Source organism: Temnothorax longispinosus, chromosome 8 (genome assembly GCF_030848805.1).
Source record: "Temnothorax longispinosus isolate EJ_2023e chromosome 8, Tlon_JGU_v1, whole genome shotgun sequence".
NCBI classification, from domain to species: domain Eukaryota; kingdom Metazoa; phylum Arthropoda; class Insecta; order Hymenoptera; family Formicidae; genus Temnothorax; species Temnothorax longispinosus.
Window position 1 is genome coordinate 1,630,500 of NC_092365.1, and position 17,339 is coordinate 1,647,838.

At 41.4% G+C, this 17,339-nt stretch overlaps 1 protein-coding gene across 2 annotated transcripts in view; it reads right to left on the bottom strand.

The window, feature by feature from the left end:
- The window catches only part of LOC139817093 (uncharacterized), a 55,421-nt gene that overhangs the window by 4,620 nt on the left and 33,462 nt on the right, over window positions 1-17,339 (bottom strand). For both annotated transcript variants that reach the window (XM_071784905.1, XM_071784904.1), the window contains exons 4-5: window positions 12,942-13,057; window positions 644-734 (exon numbers count right to left, since the gene is read on the bottom strand). In XM_071784905.1, coding sequence (XP_071641006.1) covers window positions 644-734; window positions 12,942-13,057 — 207 coding nt within the window. The remainder of the gene's footprint in view (window positions 1-643; window positions 735-12,941; window positions 13,058-17,339) is intronic.

Below are 17,339 nucleotides of genomic sequence, written 5' to 3' on the forward strand. Positions count from 1 at the left end.
ATAATACATTCTTCTACCTAAAATATATAACATTATTTTTAAGGAAGGAGAAAATATGATCATTATTTTATGCGATATATTTCAGATAAAAATATTCTTATAAATAAAAACACCGTTTTGTTCAGATAAAATAAAACTGCAATCTGATTAATTTTCAAGTCAAGTCAACAGACCCGAAACGGCCATTAATTTTAATGTTTTAAAGTACTGCCTAGGAATAATTAAAATCCGATTACTTTTGTAAAATTGCGAAATTGCATTAATTTATTTAAGCAATCACGATCTGCAATATCATTAACAATAACGTGATTAACGAACAAAATTCTGTTCATGTTCATGGCATTAAATTAAAAGATAGTTAAAAATAGAACTTTCCGGATTAAATAGAAATTTATCCGTGTAATGCCCAGCTCCGCAACACAAAGTTGCTCTTCCCGAGAATCAATTGGCCTTAGGTATACCAATTTAGGTGGAAATAGCCTGCTTTAGCTTTTATGGTTAAAGTTTCTCTTGTCGAAAGTATATCTGAAGCGAAAGAGAAAGACAGAGAGAACGTCGACACACGTTATATCCGCGTAATCGCATCACGTTCATCGCCATGGGCCATCGGTGAGTGAATGCGTTAATATCTACTAAGACTTACTCTCCTCCTCGGAAAGATCCTCTCCCAGACATTGCAGTACCGCTCTAAGGTCCGACGCAGTGATATACCCACGATTATGTTTGTCGAACACCTGTGTGCAACAAACAGAAAAACTAATTAAATCTATGACGCAAATCTCTGTCACATGCATATATCTTTACGCTTCGCGCAGTGTAAAGATTTTTTATTACATATAAAAAATACCGAAAGCGGCAAATTTCGTGAAATTTTGGTCGTAATTTCTATTAACAGTTTCTTCAAAACGTATACGATCCGAATAATCGCCAATGAAGCGCGACGAGAGAAACCGACGTCTTTCCACGTCGAGTTTGTTATTTCATCTCTCGCTCCGTCGCTGGATTTTCACCGGGATCGCGTAGGGATTCCCGGAGGGCAAAAGTACGGCAAATATTATTTTTCTTCTCTCTGCCGGGGAAGTTATCCTCGGGGCTCATTCTTTTTCGTTTCTAAAGATATTTCGCCCTTGTGTCTGCTTATTAGTAAGTAAGAACGTTTTGACGTTTAGGCGACTTTCTCGCGAGCGGCGAAGGAAGGAAACCGAGACGAAAGGAAACGGAGACGGAGTGGCTGACGAGGGAAACAATCATTCTACCCTATTATTTATTGCACACAGCGGTCAATTGTACTAGTACGATTTGTACGAAATCGAAGCAAACAGACGCGAGCGAGAATCGAATTCACCAGATCCTTCCCGAAATTGAATTGGAATTGTGATGCTGCACTAGGAGAATTGCTTCCTGAGAAATGTTTGCGTCTGATACCAGTACGACCATTTATGTTGTTACCACTAACAGTATCTCGTTCGATGACGCTCTATTGAGGCAACGAGCAAGGCATCTCGTCGAAAACGTCAAACTCCAAGAAAAGGATCGTCGAAGATCTTTGCCTCGCGTTTCTGTTTCGCTTCGCGATCGCGTGCGGAGTACCGCGAAGCAGCACTTTGGCATTTAACGTGAGAGACAATGCAGCAACATCTGGCATTGCAAACAACATTGTTACACGCGATATTACTAACTCGCTCGCGCGAGCATCAACCAACTTGTTTCACTCAGCTTCGGTCCGGTTCGGTTACACTAATGAGTAGTCATTACAACTACAGAGAATGCGGCTTAGAATGCGTTACCGAACTCCGTTTGTAATCTCCGTCCGTCCGATGACTGTCGAGCAGCGGCGTCTTTTGTCCGTCCGCGAAATCTGAATTCCGTATGAAAGAGGCTTACCCTAAGCACCGAACTGCTTTTCTACAATTTGAGAGGATCGATTCCGCTGCGCGCGTCTTTCGCAAATTGCGCGCTTGTGTAAAAACTGATTTTTTTTCGTATTCCAGTATTCAAATACAGGATCAGTAATCGTGGGACGGAAGGAAATAAAGGGAAGGAAGATTGAAAATAGAAATTGAGATTGTAGGACAAAATTTTTCATACAAGATTTTTTTTTTAGAAATTGGCTTTGAAAAATCACAAATTTATCTCTCCTTTTTTTACATTTAGATAGCATAAGAAGACTTTATATTACATGTCATTTTAACACGACAACTATTAAAATATGAATAAATTATAAATAAAAAATCGAAAATGTATGCAGTAATAAATTATTGAAAGAGTATTTATATGTTAAAAATATGAAGAACATTTCTCTCAAATAAAATATGTTATTAATTAAAATATAAAAATACATTTCATAATAAAATCACTTTTAGACTAAAATTTCAATATTGAATGCTTTGAACATTTCAAGCTTTGATAACGTCGAGGTAAATTCGTCAATAAAGATCTCTGAAGATTCTACACGTAAAGTTAAATGAAAACAAAATATCATCTATGTTTCAATCTTCAAACTAGATTTTCTTGGACAATCTCGTCTGAAATAATATAAATTGTTATATAATTTCAATTTATTTTTCTAGAAGGAATCATTCTCTTCCGTTTATCACAATTGTGGATTTTATTTTTGTACTTATATTTTATACCAATATGAAATATATATTATAGCAATAAAATTATATAAGATATATAAAAGTCTGAAAAATGTGTGTAAAAATAAACTTCGTAACGCGCAATTGTTATTATCTCAGAAATCAATGAAACGATCGATAAATCACTTGACATGTTATCTGTATGTTTATACAGATAACATACTGACGTGATATCTTTATATTTGTACTCGTGTACTGCGATAAAACGAGCTAAGTGCCAAGGTATATTTTCGCAGCGCGGAAACACGGCAGATAGGCAGATATTTGTCACTTTTCCTCGGTGGAAATCACCGGAGTGAGTCCGTTTCCGACGAAAGTCAGAAGGGAAGGTGCCGCGCCTCGCCCGAGGAAATGGGAAATAGAAGCTTGGAAAAAAATGCCGTCGCCGAGGTAGAATCTAAAGTGACGTCTCGTCGCTGTTCTCGGTCGGCGTCTCGGTCGTCGTTTCCCTAATACGGCCGAGGGAAATTACAATCGGACGATCGTTACAGTAATTAGTAAATTATTTAGCCCAGCGACCGTCCGATCGTTTCGACCAATCGATATCAAATGGCTGTATGAGAACGCGTCTGCGGAAATGGCCTAGCTGTCAATGCAATCACCGAAAATAATTAATTATAATTATAATTAATTACAATTATTGTGCATAATTTAATTAAAGTTATAATTATCAGTGTGTGTTCTATTGAAGGTCCTATTGGTATCTAGTGTAAATATATTCTCGGCTATTATTTGCTATTGATATTTTCTCATTTGACGAATCGATACTGGCTCGCGGCCAAGAAAATAATGAACATCGTGATTTCGCTTATCAAGTAATGTACACTTCCGGCGGCTGCATGTATTGTACATATATATATTTGGCCGAAACATCCGTATGGATTTATGGCCCCCGAAAAGCACGTCTCGATATTAGGGGGGATGCAACGCGTGGCGTTCACGTTTTCACGTCGATCCGCCTTGGGCGTACCACACCGGAGGATTACGCGAAAATAAATCACCCCTTCCCCTCGTTTACCCGCTCGTAACGTTGCCTGTCCGATAAGGGCCGACGAAGAAACGTTACGGCGATTAGCCGTTCATTAGCATGCAAATGCGAGCTAAGGAATCTCTCACGTTTTTTTCCCCCACCGGAAGTAAAGTTCAACGTGAAACTGCTCGCGCAGCGATCCTACCGAGACGCCCGAATCTCCTGAGGTAGGTACGTTTTATTTTTCGATTTTTTTCCCCGCTGCCAATCTTTTTGCTTTTCCGTTCGGAGAGTTAGCTGCGTCAAGTTTCGAAGCTTTCGTTGAAAAACGTCAGCATTACGTTCCCGCTATGATTCACGATATTTTAAAGCTTGAATTATGGCTTCTAGAACGACGAACGGTGTCGGTCGCTCGCATTCGTATCACGATTGTGTGGAGATCCCAAAAAGATGTATGTGTACGTGTTGTCCCTCAATGTTACGTACACATAGAAAAAAAGGCTTATGCGTCAGTCGCAACGTGTTTCGCTGCGATGTTGCTCGCAGCGCGCCGACACTCAAACGTATGTGAAAACGATGAATCTTCAACGACCCTCTCTTGCACCTTCCACAGTTCGATATTGCTTGCAACGGATACACTTGATTGCCATTATTTGTTTTTGCGCGCTTGCATTTGTGTTCGCGGCTCTCTACTCGTTTTCCTCGCCCCTTTTATCTTGCCGGACCACGCCGCACTGTATTCCCTGTTAGTACATTGTTTGCCCCTTTTGTTGCCTAAGGGGGATTGTTGTTGTGCGGATTTTTGCGTTACGTGCCACGCATACGTTTTATCCCGCTTTTATCTTGCACCCTTTGTTACGAGAATTGTTTCAATTTTTTTGTTTAAAATTTCGGTGGTTTCCTCCCGAAATGGTTAAATCGGCTCCGCCGGCAGATATGATCAATCGTAATTCTGGGTAAAAGGGCACCTGGGAGAATCGCAGACGCGATATAAGATAAATCTCGCGGATAACGTTGTTTGGATATTAGATTTTACGAGAGCTCGATTATTTGCAATGTAATCTCGCCTCTCTCGCACGCGGAAACACTTCCCTTTCTCTCTTCACGCCATAAATCTTACTATCTATCCGCGATAACCCTTCGACAGGTTGCGGCTGAGTCGCCCACCCCCTTTTTACACTCCCCATCGAGAGTCGCTCTTCCATTTCGGTCGCTTGTTTTCCACCCTTTACACGTTTCCCGTGTTCCCTCCTTCGCTCGCTCCTCGTCCCGCGTCTTTTATTCCAGACACCGGGACGATCCGGGCGGCGTCACGGGTGGTAGTCGGGTCGCGAAGATTAAAATATCGACTTGGTTACTACAATACGTCACATTTGGCCTTAATGCCCCCGATTGTTAAACACTTTAGCGAGCTGTGCAGTTTGAAGATGCGGAAGAACTTTTCGTTCCGTCGTTACGCACTGTAAATTCTATTTCTACAAACGCGGAATACAACGCGATTTGCGAACAATTGCATTTGAAGGGATTTCAGAGTCGAGAATGGATTGATAAACTCGTAATAAATTTTTAATGACTTTGTTAACAAAATTAATTAAATAAAATAACAAAGGATAGGAAATTAGTTGAATAATAGAATAGCGTAACTTTGTATAAGTAAGACTGTAAAGGGAATTAGAGAAGAAAGACTCGACTCTCTAATCCCACTGTAAAGTAGCGGAATATCGAGATGATTCTGCCATCAAACTGTCACTAAAGCAAATTTAAACTCCTAGGCGTTCCGCTGTAGCCACAATAAGGCGTATGCGTGTGCCTAAGAAAAACCTGGGAAAGCCCGAACGGGCGATTTACATAATTCGCGAAGATAAGAGAAAACGACGTAGTCGCAACGGCGCGACGAGCGGTATCTGAATGCGCATTAAAGTAAGACAGCGTGGAAGCTCGGCGTACAGCCAGGAGGCAACCTTGAACAATAAGCCCCTGCGGGAGCGGGAGACAAATTTAATAATAAAAAAAGAAATTCTGCACAATAGCTTTTAGGAATGACAGACAACGGAAGCGGACGGAACCGGCGGGACTAGAAGTGAATTTAATGAAGGGCAATTAGACCGTCTGAAAATAAATCTGATAGCACGACTCGCAAAGACCGAGATAGCGCGACAAGGACAATAAGTCATCCTGCCCGAGAAACTCATTTATATTTATGCACACAGTTTCATCTCGCTAAAAAGAAGTCCACGCCGTTTCCTGCGTTTCTCTAGAAAGATGTCAATCTCTTCAAATACAATTGTGAATCATTAGAAGAGTCTCGCCTCGGAAACGATGAGATAAGGAAACAGCACGATACGAGTTTATATTAATCATATTATGTATTTATCAAATTTTTATTTAAATTAAATAAATTTAAATTAAATTTAAACGGAACAAATTCTCTATTAATTGTGTAAAGCGATTGATTCCATTTTATGAAATCAATATAAAAACCAATATTTACTTTCGCACGATATTTGATCGACTGTTCAGCGAAATATTTATCCAGCCATTTATCCATTCGTGTATCGCTTTCGCCCGAGTTCGGTCGGAGTTTCAAAGCTACGCAAAATCCTTCAATTCTCGCGCAAACACCTCGAACGTGCTATTTCGCCAGAAAGCAGGGGGCGAAAATGCAATAGCAACCTCCGCGCCCTCGAGAGAACATCGAAAAACAACATCGCCCGCGCCGCGGCCAGAACTCGCTCGGGTAACCAGACAAGTGACGGAGAAGTGGCTCAGACAGATGCGGTAGACAATCCAAAAGAATGGTCGAGCAAAGGGAGATGCTTCGGCAAAATCCTCCGCGAAGCCGGCGTCATTAGGATGTATTGTGGCGTAACAGTTTGACATACTTCCTTCCAGCACGCAGTGGTTACCCAGGTGGATTTCTTCTCCATCTCTGTCGGTTCTTCTCGGAGTATTTGCCATCTTCAGCCACCGACTCCGCGCACAATCGTAAATGTGCATTGCTTCCACAGAGATAGACAATTTAACTAACACCATCCCGTCGCGCGCAAACATGTACCTACTGTTGCGGGTTTAATTGTTATATAAGAAATGCTTTAATTTAGAAAGAAGATAGGAAAAAAAGTTAATATATTTAATGCAATATAGATAGATATTTATTTAATCTCTGCCTTGTGGCTTCGGATGGATTTCTGTGTAATACAATATTTTATTCCTTCATCTTTTACACACCTATACTTGTCTATTTTATGTTATATTACTTCGCGTTATTTTATCTTACTTTTTATATATTTTTACATTTTAACATTTATACATTTATATTTACGCTATATTCAATGTAATAAATATTTATTATAAGAAAGATGATCCTCTCGCACTGAAAAAGGCCTATCTGCGGGCCGAAGAATAAGGATTTATTTTATTGTAAGAAAAAGAATTGACATCTTGCCGATAATTTTATTCAAGTAATTTATTCGTAATTGCAAAATTCGTTCATGAATGTGTGCGCAGTATTAAATATATAGGAAACCGAAGAAACCTCAATAGTAAATATATGTAGGGGAGACAGGGGCTATATGGCTCCAGGGGTATATTGTTCATGTACTAATTTTTAGTAAACTGCGAAATGGTTCTTTCAGATTCTAGAAAAACAATTTTGCTATTTTTTATCCACTGTTTCTCTCAAGATGACTACTAAAAAACAGCACATGAGCAACATACTCCTGCAGCCAATATAGCCTTGGTCTCCCCCACATTGGGATTCTGTTATAAAAGCGATATTGAAACATTGAGATGGGGATATATCGAGTGCAAACGCGGATTTTCGCAATTAACATTCGGAAGATACGAATGCTGCAGCGAAACGAAACGTTCGTTTACGTCCGAATTCGCATTCGGTTCCGACTCATGAATCGTACGTCAAAGAAAGTTTTAAATAAATTTGAATTCGCGTTTGTTGTTGCTCACTCACTCGGGATCAGTGTATATCTACCTTTAGCGGTCAGAACGACCCGAGGGCAGATGGAGGCGCGAGAATAAAAGAAGTCTAGACAACCGTAACGAGAGAAAACTTTCGATCTTTTATTTTTAGATCGTTCTCCGTCTAAATGATACAAATAAGAGCTCGCCGACGGCGCGAAAAGAAATTCGATCATATATCATTGCCGAGCTGACATAACACTTCTCTTTATGACTTTTAATTCTCGAACTTTTCTAGAAAAAAGATCAATTTTTTATATGTTTTACGTTTTCCATTAAATCGGCAAGCGCAACCGAAATAAAACTGATTAAAAAGAAGCTTAACGTTTCCGCAGATACGCGATTATATGCGCGTTTAAGCACATGTAAAAATTAATCAGTATTTTATTCCTGTTTGCCGCAGTAGTCGGTACAAATGGGATAAACCATTCGGGGTGGATAAAAGCTCTTTCGCGTTGAAGTTGAAGGAATTAAGCGTATCAGGCGGAAGTAGAAAGGGCTGAAGGAAAAAGAAGAAAATGGAAGAAAACGGATACACAGTGGCGAGTAGAACACGGTCTCTGTCGACCTGACGAAAACGAGAGCGAGTCTCGTGACTCGCACGCGAATCTCGGACGGGGCAAGCTTTGGAGTTTCGATTCGAACATTCGGTTCGCGAAGATTGCCAGACAGGGTGAGCGTGCTGATGCAACTCCGGGGGAGGAAGCGGTAAGACGGAAAAATGTGACCGGGTTGACGAATGAGCCCGATGAATGGAGCATGAATGCCCGAACGACAAATCGTTGGACGACAAAACGCTGTCCTTCGAGAACGACGTGCATCTTTCGATGAAGAATATAGCAGCCGGAACGGGGGAATGGATGTGGTGGAGAGAACGTTGCCGAGAACGGAGACGTGTTGCGAATGTTTAGAGCCGACGATTCCGCGCACGGTTAATGGAGGGCCGCCGTTCTTTACGCGAACTTTCGGCGCACTCAGGCGCGCTTGCCTTTTTACGGACAACTGTGAGGGAGGTCGGAAATATATCCGCGAAGGAAAGCTGTGCAGAGCGAATTGCAGCTTGAGACGAAGTGCGCGTTAAAAGGAGACGAGGTCCGAGAGGGAAATTGGCGCGGTACGTTCTTATTCCACGCGTATTAAGTTACACGGCGTTACCCAGCGTCGTTTCTATTTGAAGAAATGAAAAGAAATGCAGTTTTTCCGTTCCACCTTTCTCTCTCTCTCTCTCCTTCTCCGTCCCCTTCGGGAGCGCGTCTCCTTAAGGCAAATACCAGAATTGACGAAATTAGTCCAAAGTGGATTAATTAAGTCGCCCCGACCGCGGCTATATTTACTTGCTAAAGCCAACACAGCTTGACCCATTCACTTTCTTCGTCGCAATTCAATCTAGACAGCTGACAGCTAACTAATTGACAGCACAGATTGTTTAAGTCGGAATGCAGCCTCAGGCAAGCGGGGAATGATCAGTTAAGCGAACGGAAATAAATGTTACACGGCAAGCGCGCTGAAACACCGAGTTCCATTATTCTGACCACTTTCGCTTCTGCTCTCGGTTCTGCTTGAGTTTCGTTTTAAGCCGCTATAATTCAACAATCTTACGGGACAGGAACTATACGATGCAATTGGGTCGCGCTACGCGCGAGATTCTTTCATTGTCAGTCAACATAAGCCTGAGCTAACTCGCAAAGATCTGGCATTAAATGTCGTGACTGCAGGACTCGAGAAATCCCGACAAACTGGCTTTAAATGCGTAAATTAAAATTGCTATCGCGCGCTCGGCATTCTGTTCAATAAAAAAATGCAAATTTTGATTTTATTTCGAGATTTTATTTGCTTTGTAATACTTATAACGTAATACTTCTTCATCGGGTAATAAATTAAATTACGCTTCTCTTGATAACGTATCATCGTGATTGCTGTAAATTTAATCAGGATCCGACTTTAATTAAATATCATCCGTGGAAATAAAATCTCTAGGCTTCTCAGGTATTCGCTGTAAATCGAATTGTATCGTCATCTGAGCACCTTGACGAGGAACTCATTTATTTCCGAAAACGTTATTGCATCTCTTTAATCGTGATAAAATTTAGAGAGAGATATACACAGCGGGTCCCAAAAAGCGCCGTAATCGCATTGGTTCGATCTATTCAGTGATTGCATCATGAGCAAAGTGGGACAAAAGTTTTTTTCTTCTCCTTCTGCTTCCTCATCCTCTTCCGCTTTTCGAGGAAACCTTCCTTACTTGCGCGTAGGTGCGGGAACTACAGCCGGAGAGAAGGAATGCGCAAGAACGTAACGACCGAGGAAGAATCTAAAGTAAATCTCGCGTCCTCCATTTCAACTGACTTCGCGAGGCGTATAGAATCTTCATTTCATTTGCGACAAGAATTTCGACGAGCAATAATAATCGGGATCAGCGAATGCCCGACTCCCGTCGTCAGTTTCTCGATTTTAATAAGCCTCCTAAGATTTAGCGACTTTAATGGAATTGTCATAATCATCGTCCCGCTCGAGGAGATGAACGAATCAGATTGGTTTATCGCCGCAACTTATGCTGCCACTCACCGCTTCAAGTCAGAAGGGTCCTGTCGAAAGTGTCTCGAAGTACATTAAAACCGGGATACGTTCAATGGGAAAATGTCACGAAAACGTTTCGGAAGTCTGTTCACGTAAAACGAGACGTAAAATCTTGGATTCGAAAAATCTGAAGAACACCTTAAGGTACACTCGCGTAAATTGAAACATAAAATTCTAGATGTACCCGAGTGAAAAAAAAAGAAAAAAAAAAGGAAAGATTCCTTTTGCAAGGCAAGGAGTTCATGTATTTCGCTTGCACTTGTTACACAATTTACGACGTTATCCGTCGTCTTCCCGATTCCGCAATTCGGTTGAGATGTCGAAACAAACTTGTCTCAGAAGTCTCAGAGAGAGTGAGAGAGAGAGACAGAGAATTAGATTCGAGAATCCGTAAAATCAAGTGTCGCATGTCCTTCGCGGGTGAATAGGACTTGGCTGTGACTAGCAACGGCCGGCCGACCTGGTAAGGCAGCCCGAACAAATACCGGCGGACTTGTAAGAGAGGACCTTAAGGTCCGTACATCCCAACGAAGAGAATGCACTGCCGACGAAGTCGAGCACTCCATGTTCTCCGGTCACCCTGTAACCTCCTTCTCTCCGGCTTTCAAGCCAAGAATCTGTTTTCGCGTGGTCTTCTTACGAGTCTATCTCGTACGAAGACTTTTCTCTCGGATTTATTACCTTCATTCGAGAAGTTTTTGAAACTTTTGACAATTTTCGCCCGCGTCTTTAGGTGCCTACTTCTCCCGGAGGACCACTTACGCTTCCCGCGAGTACGCCCGGGTTAAATTATCCAGTCCCTCCTTAAGGAGGTCGCGAAATTTTATGTAGTTATAAATGCGAAACTCGATTGGTTTCGACCGCGACTGTTAATTTCACGCGCGATCGGATTGCAGGTGCATTCTTCTCGCGACAACAGTCTCGGAAGCTGTGTTGCATTAAATGAAGTATTTCCGTGCTGATCCTGGCTTACCCCCAGTTTAACATAAAGGCACGCGTATACGACGGGCAGATGCATTATTCATACAAGAATATCTTCGCCGACAACAAGCAAGAAAACGTAAACGCTTCGTGATCCTTTTATCTCCCGGCATTTTGCACCCATAAAATCAGCGTTTAATCCCGATTATATGTCCTCATATATCGTGCCAATATTACCTAGATTCTCGATTAAGCGGACGCCACATTTGTTAATCATTTTTCGAGAATATTTTGCATATTTTCCCGACAAATTCCTCTATTCCCATCCTGAGATGTAATTTTTTTGTCCGCGTTTTGATTGAATAATACGCAAAAATGTATGGACAGCGGAAATTTGAAAAAAGTGAAACAAGTCAAGGAATTCTCCGCCTCATCACACTTTTTTCCAGTAATAAGCGAAATTCCTTAAAACGGTCGTAGGACAATTTCGGTTGAAGCCGCGAAAAAATATGCGATATATATGTATGCAATTTCTACTCAAGCCATTCATCGATCCGTTAACTCGATATATATAATAGATGTATATTTTATGTTGTGTCTATGATATTGCGCGAGGTAACAGGCAAAGACTTTCTTGATTCTGCGTTTCGTACCCTCCCACGTATCATTTTAAATAACCGCATTATACGTACGCGTACTCGCGGGTATCATGGGGTCGATGTCATTGAGCTCTTATACATTTTTCACATTCATGGTAAAACGTGTTGGAAATTTCGAGCAGCGCGGGATCGGAATTTATTTTATTACAGAAAGATCGAGGATTGCACTCACCGCGGGAACCGTTGAGCTTAAGGTTTCAGGTCTCCTGATCCTTATTTCATGATTCCCGTGAATCAAATTTTTCGTATAAATCGGATCTGTTTGCTTATTTATATATTTAGCTATTATTTATTATTTGTGAGTCGATCCCGAGCATCTCAAAAACATATGCAATTTATATGCGAGAAAATAATAAGATCGTATTATATTTAGCATGATTATCATAGTGTATAAAATAAAAAGAAATAACAATAACAATAAAAATACGTTTAAGATCGCAATAATTACATATGATTTTAAAACAATCGAGATATAATTATGAAGCTGAATATCTTGAAACGTTTAAGGAACTTATAATGTGTCAGGCAGCCTGTTCCACCAACTGCAACAGGCCGCAACTATAATTTGAAAGATTATGCGAATATCTTAATCCATTCTGACATTTCCGCCGAGAAACGAGAGATCTCGAATTCTAAACTCTCAGGAAGTAAAGATTAAGGGATACATTTGACAGTCAGAACAGATTAAACCCCCAGCCACTTAACCGTGAAACACCTGCGCGCAGCAGAAAACTTATTAATATAATCCATAAAGTATGCATAGGACGCTCAAGTATTCATAGTGCATGTCGCAGTCATTACCAACTTTTGCGTTTCATGAACAGCATTATATCTTAAGGAGCCGCCAGGGTGTAGTACGCGAACTGGCTGTCGCCTCGCCTTAGTCTCTATCTGAAGAAACCGGCTCTATCGGCTCGTTTAAGAACGCCGGAGCAAATCCTCTCGCTTCCTTCGCGCAAGAGGGAAAGTTGACTGAGAACGGCCGCGGTAATCCGGCCGAAAATTGCCTGGATCGCGAGAAAATATGCTACGTTCGATATCCGGGCGGCTTCGCCTACGTGCGAGGCGGGCGCTGGAATTTATCGGGCGATCGCGTGGACCGATCCGAGGAAGGCGAAGGAGCCGGCCACGCGATTCGTAGATTCAAATGAAACAAGCGACGGGGAGGGAGGATTTTCTATTCGCGTTTATTTCACTCACCCGAAAGGCGTCTCGCAATTCCTGCTCCTCCTGATCCTGATCCGACGGCGCCGCCGTGCTCGCACCGATGTTGCTGACGATCTCGACGAATTCCTCGAAGCTGACGTTTCCGTCACCTGAGGAAAAATCGCAAGACACAAATGAAGCTGAATCGCAATATATACGAACAAGTAGGTAATTGAGTTGTCGGATAAGTTAAATTGTGATGAAGATCTTGTACGTGATTTATCTCGAAGAGACTTCGGAATAATGCGACAAGTTTCCCGAGGCAACGAAACTGAACAGCGATAGCTTCTAATTATTTTTATGTAAGATTCTTCAAGACGAATGAGATAATATTGCAGTCGTGCACAATAAAAATGACAATAATAAATCCGGCAATCCTTTTAATTAAATGCGATTTAATTGTGCATGTAGAATAGAGAAAGACTTGATCGCAGAAAGGGAGAAAATTCTCATCGTCATTTAAATGCAGGGTCAACACTCCTCAGCTCTCAGGGGGGCTGGCAAAAAGGGCCTTCTGATTAAAGAAATTAATTCATTCTTAATCTAGACATTGAGTCTTTCCTCTAACTTCTTTCAGTTCCTTCTTCAGCGAACCAAGCAGTTGAGTAAAAGATACGGCTGACCGTCTTGTAGCTTTTTATGTTGGGAGGTCTCGCTAAATACAGCCATCGGGGTGCGCTACACGTCTATCGGGCAATTTACGTTCGATCCGAACGCGAGAAATCTTTCTCGCATTCCGGTAAAGCAGGTTCCTCCACGTCAATGCTTTCGCTGAACCCCTTTGTCGCGCTATACACGTAATAAGAGGGAAGTACACGGCAATATTCGCACAAAGGCGTAAGGGCGCGGGCGTAGAAGGGTTCGCGGGAGCGAACGAACTTTACACCTCGCGATCCGGAGTAATGTCCTTGGTTGCGGAGCTCCCTGCGCGAAAAAGAACCGCGGCATCTTGCGCGTCACTTTTACGGGAGTTTTTAGCCAAGCTGAATTCTCAGCTGTCGCGCTCTGCTTCGTGCGAACGCCTAATTACGATTTCTCGCGCGCGCAGCACTTCCCATTAATTCATGGGCTCGCCTCAAAAAGGACCGTCGTAATTCTTTCATTTACAATGACGGGCAGCAGTTTTAGTATTCACTAAAACTGCTGCCTCATCATAATCTTAATATCCTTAAAAACAACTTATCGACATTAACTATGTCGGAACAGTAAAAATAAAAATGAAAATACAAATGCTCTCTTGGCAGAGAGTAGAAAGTATACACGGAAAAAAAATAAAGTTGCTTCAATTAAACGTCGACGTCACGGACTGTCACAAACATAAATAGTTAATTCAATTGGATATTATTGGACCAAATATTTAAATTATTGAAACAATTATCTGATGTTTTTTGTTGATTAATAATATTGATGTTGCATCAATAAGTTTTATCTCAATTACACTAATACTGTTCATACAACATCATTTTTTTTTCTGTGAGCAAAAATACATTTTACAATTTGTAAATGCAAATGATTTGTTTTATCACGTACCTATCATCAACATAAGGATAGACATTCATTTCCAAATGTATGAAAAATTGATAATATACATACGGCGTACTTATTCATGGCATTATAAATGCCTTCCCACCTAAAGATAACCGCGTCCGAGTCAAATAATAAATAGCTATTATTGGACTCACAAACAGACGCGGCTATTTTCAAGTGGAAAGACATTTATAACGCTATGTATAGGTTTAATATAGTCTGTACATTTTGTTCATATTTTTTTAAAACATTTTCGTAATTTTCCATTTTACAAGTATTTACCTAACCGAAATAAACGAGAACAAAAACATCCGCGTGGATATTTATGTAAATATGTAGGTGTATTTTTGTGCCCTATTTCACCCAATGTTTTCCATATATTCCGCTACATTAACGCGGGCGAGACAAAAATTCGCGAGCTCGTAAACAAGTGATCGGGAAGCGACATGTGTCGATCGTTGCGAAGGAAGGAGAATCAGGTTGACGTTCGGTAATATCTGGAGGAAATAAATCACAATCGAACGGTGAAACACATTTATCGGAGCGTCGAGGGCCGCATCGAGGATCCGTTGGCGGGCGCCGTCCAATTTGCATAATTCGACCACCGCTTAAATAAACGCGGTGTTGTTCGTGCGATGTACACAGTTTACAATCCGTCCGTCAGCCATCTCCCTAAACGAGCTAATTCCCGCGCAGCTGCAGACAGATCCGCACTGGACCCGCAGTATGGTGATGAAGTCACGTATTATACAACACGTAATTAGAATTCTACATTGTACACCGTCTGACCGAAAGACAGGCCGAAATTTAGAGACGTCGACACGCTATTACAGTAAAAAAGTCATTTCGCGTGTTGTTATCCCTTACAGTATGATATAATTTTAGCAGGTTAAAATGTTTGGTGCTCTTTACAGGAAAAGGGAAGAGAGTGCTTTTATTTTACTGGAATTTCTCTTATTCCGCGAGTGCTTAATGGCACTGATATAAATAGCACCTTCCTTCAACTAAAAATTTCACGAGATGATGTACGATGCGGTTAATCCATTAATGTTCAGAGAGAGAAAAAAAACGGCCTCGTAATGGTACTATTTTTGAAACAGTGAACTTTAATAAGTTAACAAATTTTACCGAGTCTCATTTTTTGTCACGTTGCCTTCTAAAACACTTTAATTCCCCAGACTGAAATTTAATTACAAAATATCCTCGCTACAGCAAACAAAGAAATGTATTCAACATCGAAGCGCGCAAACAAAAGTCATAAATTTGAAATTAAACGCTTACGACATTGTAAATGTGTTTCAGTCCGTATCAAAGATCTTTTTCATGTCTTCCTTCCGCTTTGAATTTCTGCTTTGTAGTTCTGCAAAGTTACTGTTACCGAATGCAATTCCATCCTACGTTGCGTACTATATCTTCTATGTCCTAACAATGTTATATTCTATCCTGTAGATAAGTTCTTATCAGGCTTCCCTGGGACAGTAACATTTGATTCGAAGGAAATATAAGATATACAGAAGTAAAAGACGAAATTTCCATTCTACAAAGAGTCGTGTACTCGTGTGGGTAAACTTCATTCTACTCATTACACAATGACACTGACTGATCGCTTTCAAATTTATAATAATTGCAATAAAACAATCTCTCAGAAGACTAATATCTTTTCCTCTGACTTTTCATCCATCTGTTGATTGATCGCGTTTCTGATTTTTATTCCAAATGATTACATCCCAGATCGTTCTATTCCAGAACAGGAAAAACGCAACGTAGATATTCAACCCCATCAACCTCCTTGTACATTGAATCCGTTATTGACATATTTCTAGGAGGGCTTAACTTTTCAAATCTTCCTTACATATGATTTTGACAATTGGAAAACGTGCGCTCGTTTCGCTCTTATTCCCCTGAAAATGTAGCGTACGGAAATGTGTCGGAAGTGAAGAAAATATGCGCGTGCATCAGACAGCCTTTCTCGCGACGAAATCTTCCGAATAAAATCTATAATCGAAAGCGATCGCGCGTCTCGGCGCCCCTTTTATTGAGGCCCGTCGAGATGAGGAAGCGTGCGCGCGCGCTTTTAAAATCCCCGAGTTGTCATTTGCAGCGCGCTCGCGCACCCTCAGGACTTCCGGCTGCAGCCGACGTCGTAGGCTAAGCGCCAGCCTAAGCGGATTTTAGCCGGATAACCGCCGGTGTAGATAATCCCATGAGGGGGTAGCATCCTCGGATGCAGTGCTTTGGGAATTCCACGGCGCGTATATATACACACATGCGCACACGTTGACTTTTGCAGCAACTTCCCGTTGCAGCATCCTGTGCTGCATGCAACGGCACGCACGCAGATCCGCGCGTGCGGAAACGCCGGTGTTCGCGCGGGACCAGTTCACGCGCGAGCTCGCACGTTTACACGGCTGAGCGTGTAAACGCGGGCTACGTGATAACGATACGTGCCCATTCCCGCGAAGAATGAGGACATAAAGTGTATTACAACGTCGGCAAACAGTAAAGTATAATGTTATGCCGCGCTTGCAAATTCGCCGGCAATAACATCCTACCCGAGCGAAATGAAGTACGTATCCTTTCGCTCGTCGATACCCAAGACACTTTACGATGTGTGTCGAATCACCTGACTGTTTCGCGTACGTGACTATTTGGCTTTCCCGTTCTTTTACCGCTTTGTTGCGTTGTTTTATTTATGCTAAGTGAGCTGACATCTTCATTTGCGTAACAAAATAAACGTTCCCAGCAAATGTTATAACATTTTGAAGTCATAGAGTCATCTAAGATCTTAAAATTTGTCTTGTACTTCTCTTGTTAACGCGTCTCTGAAAAGCTTCACCTTAATTATGTCGTGACACTGAATGAATA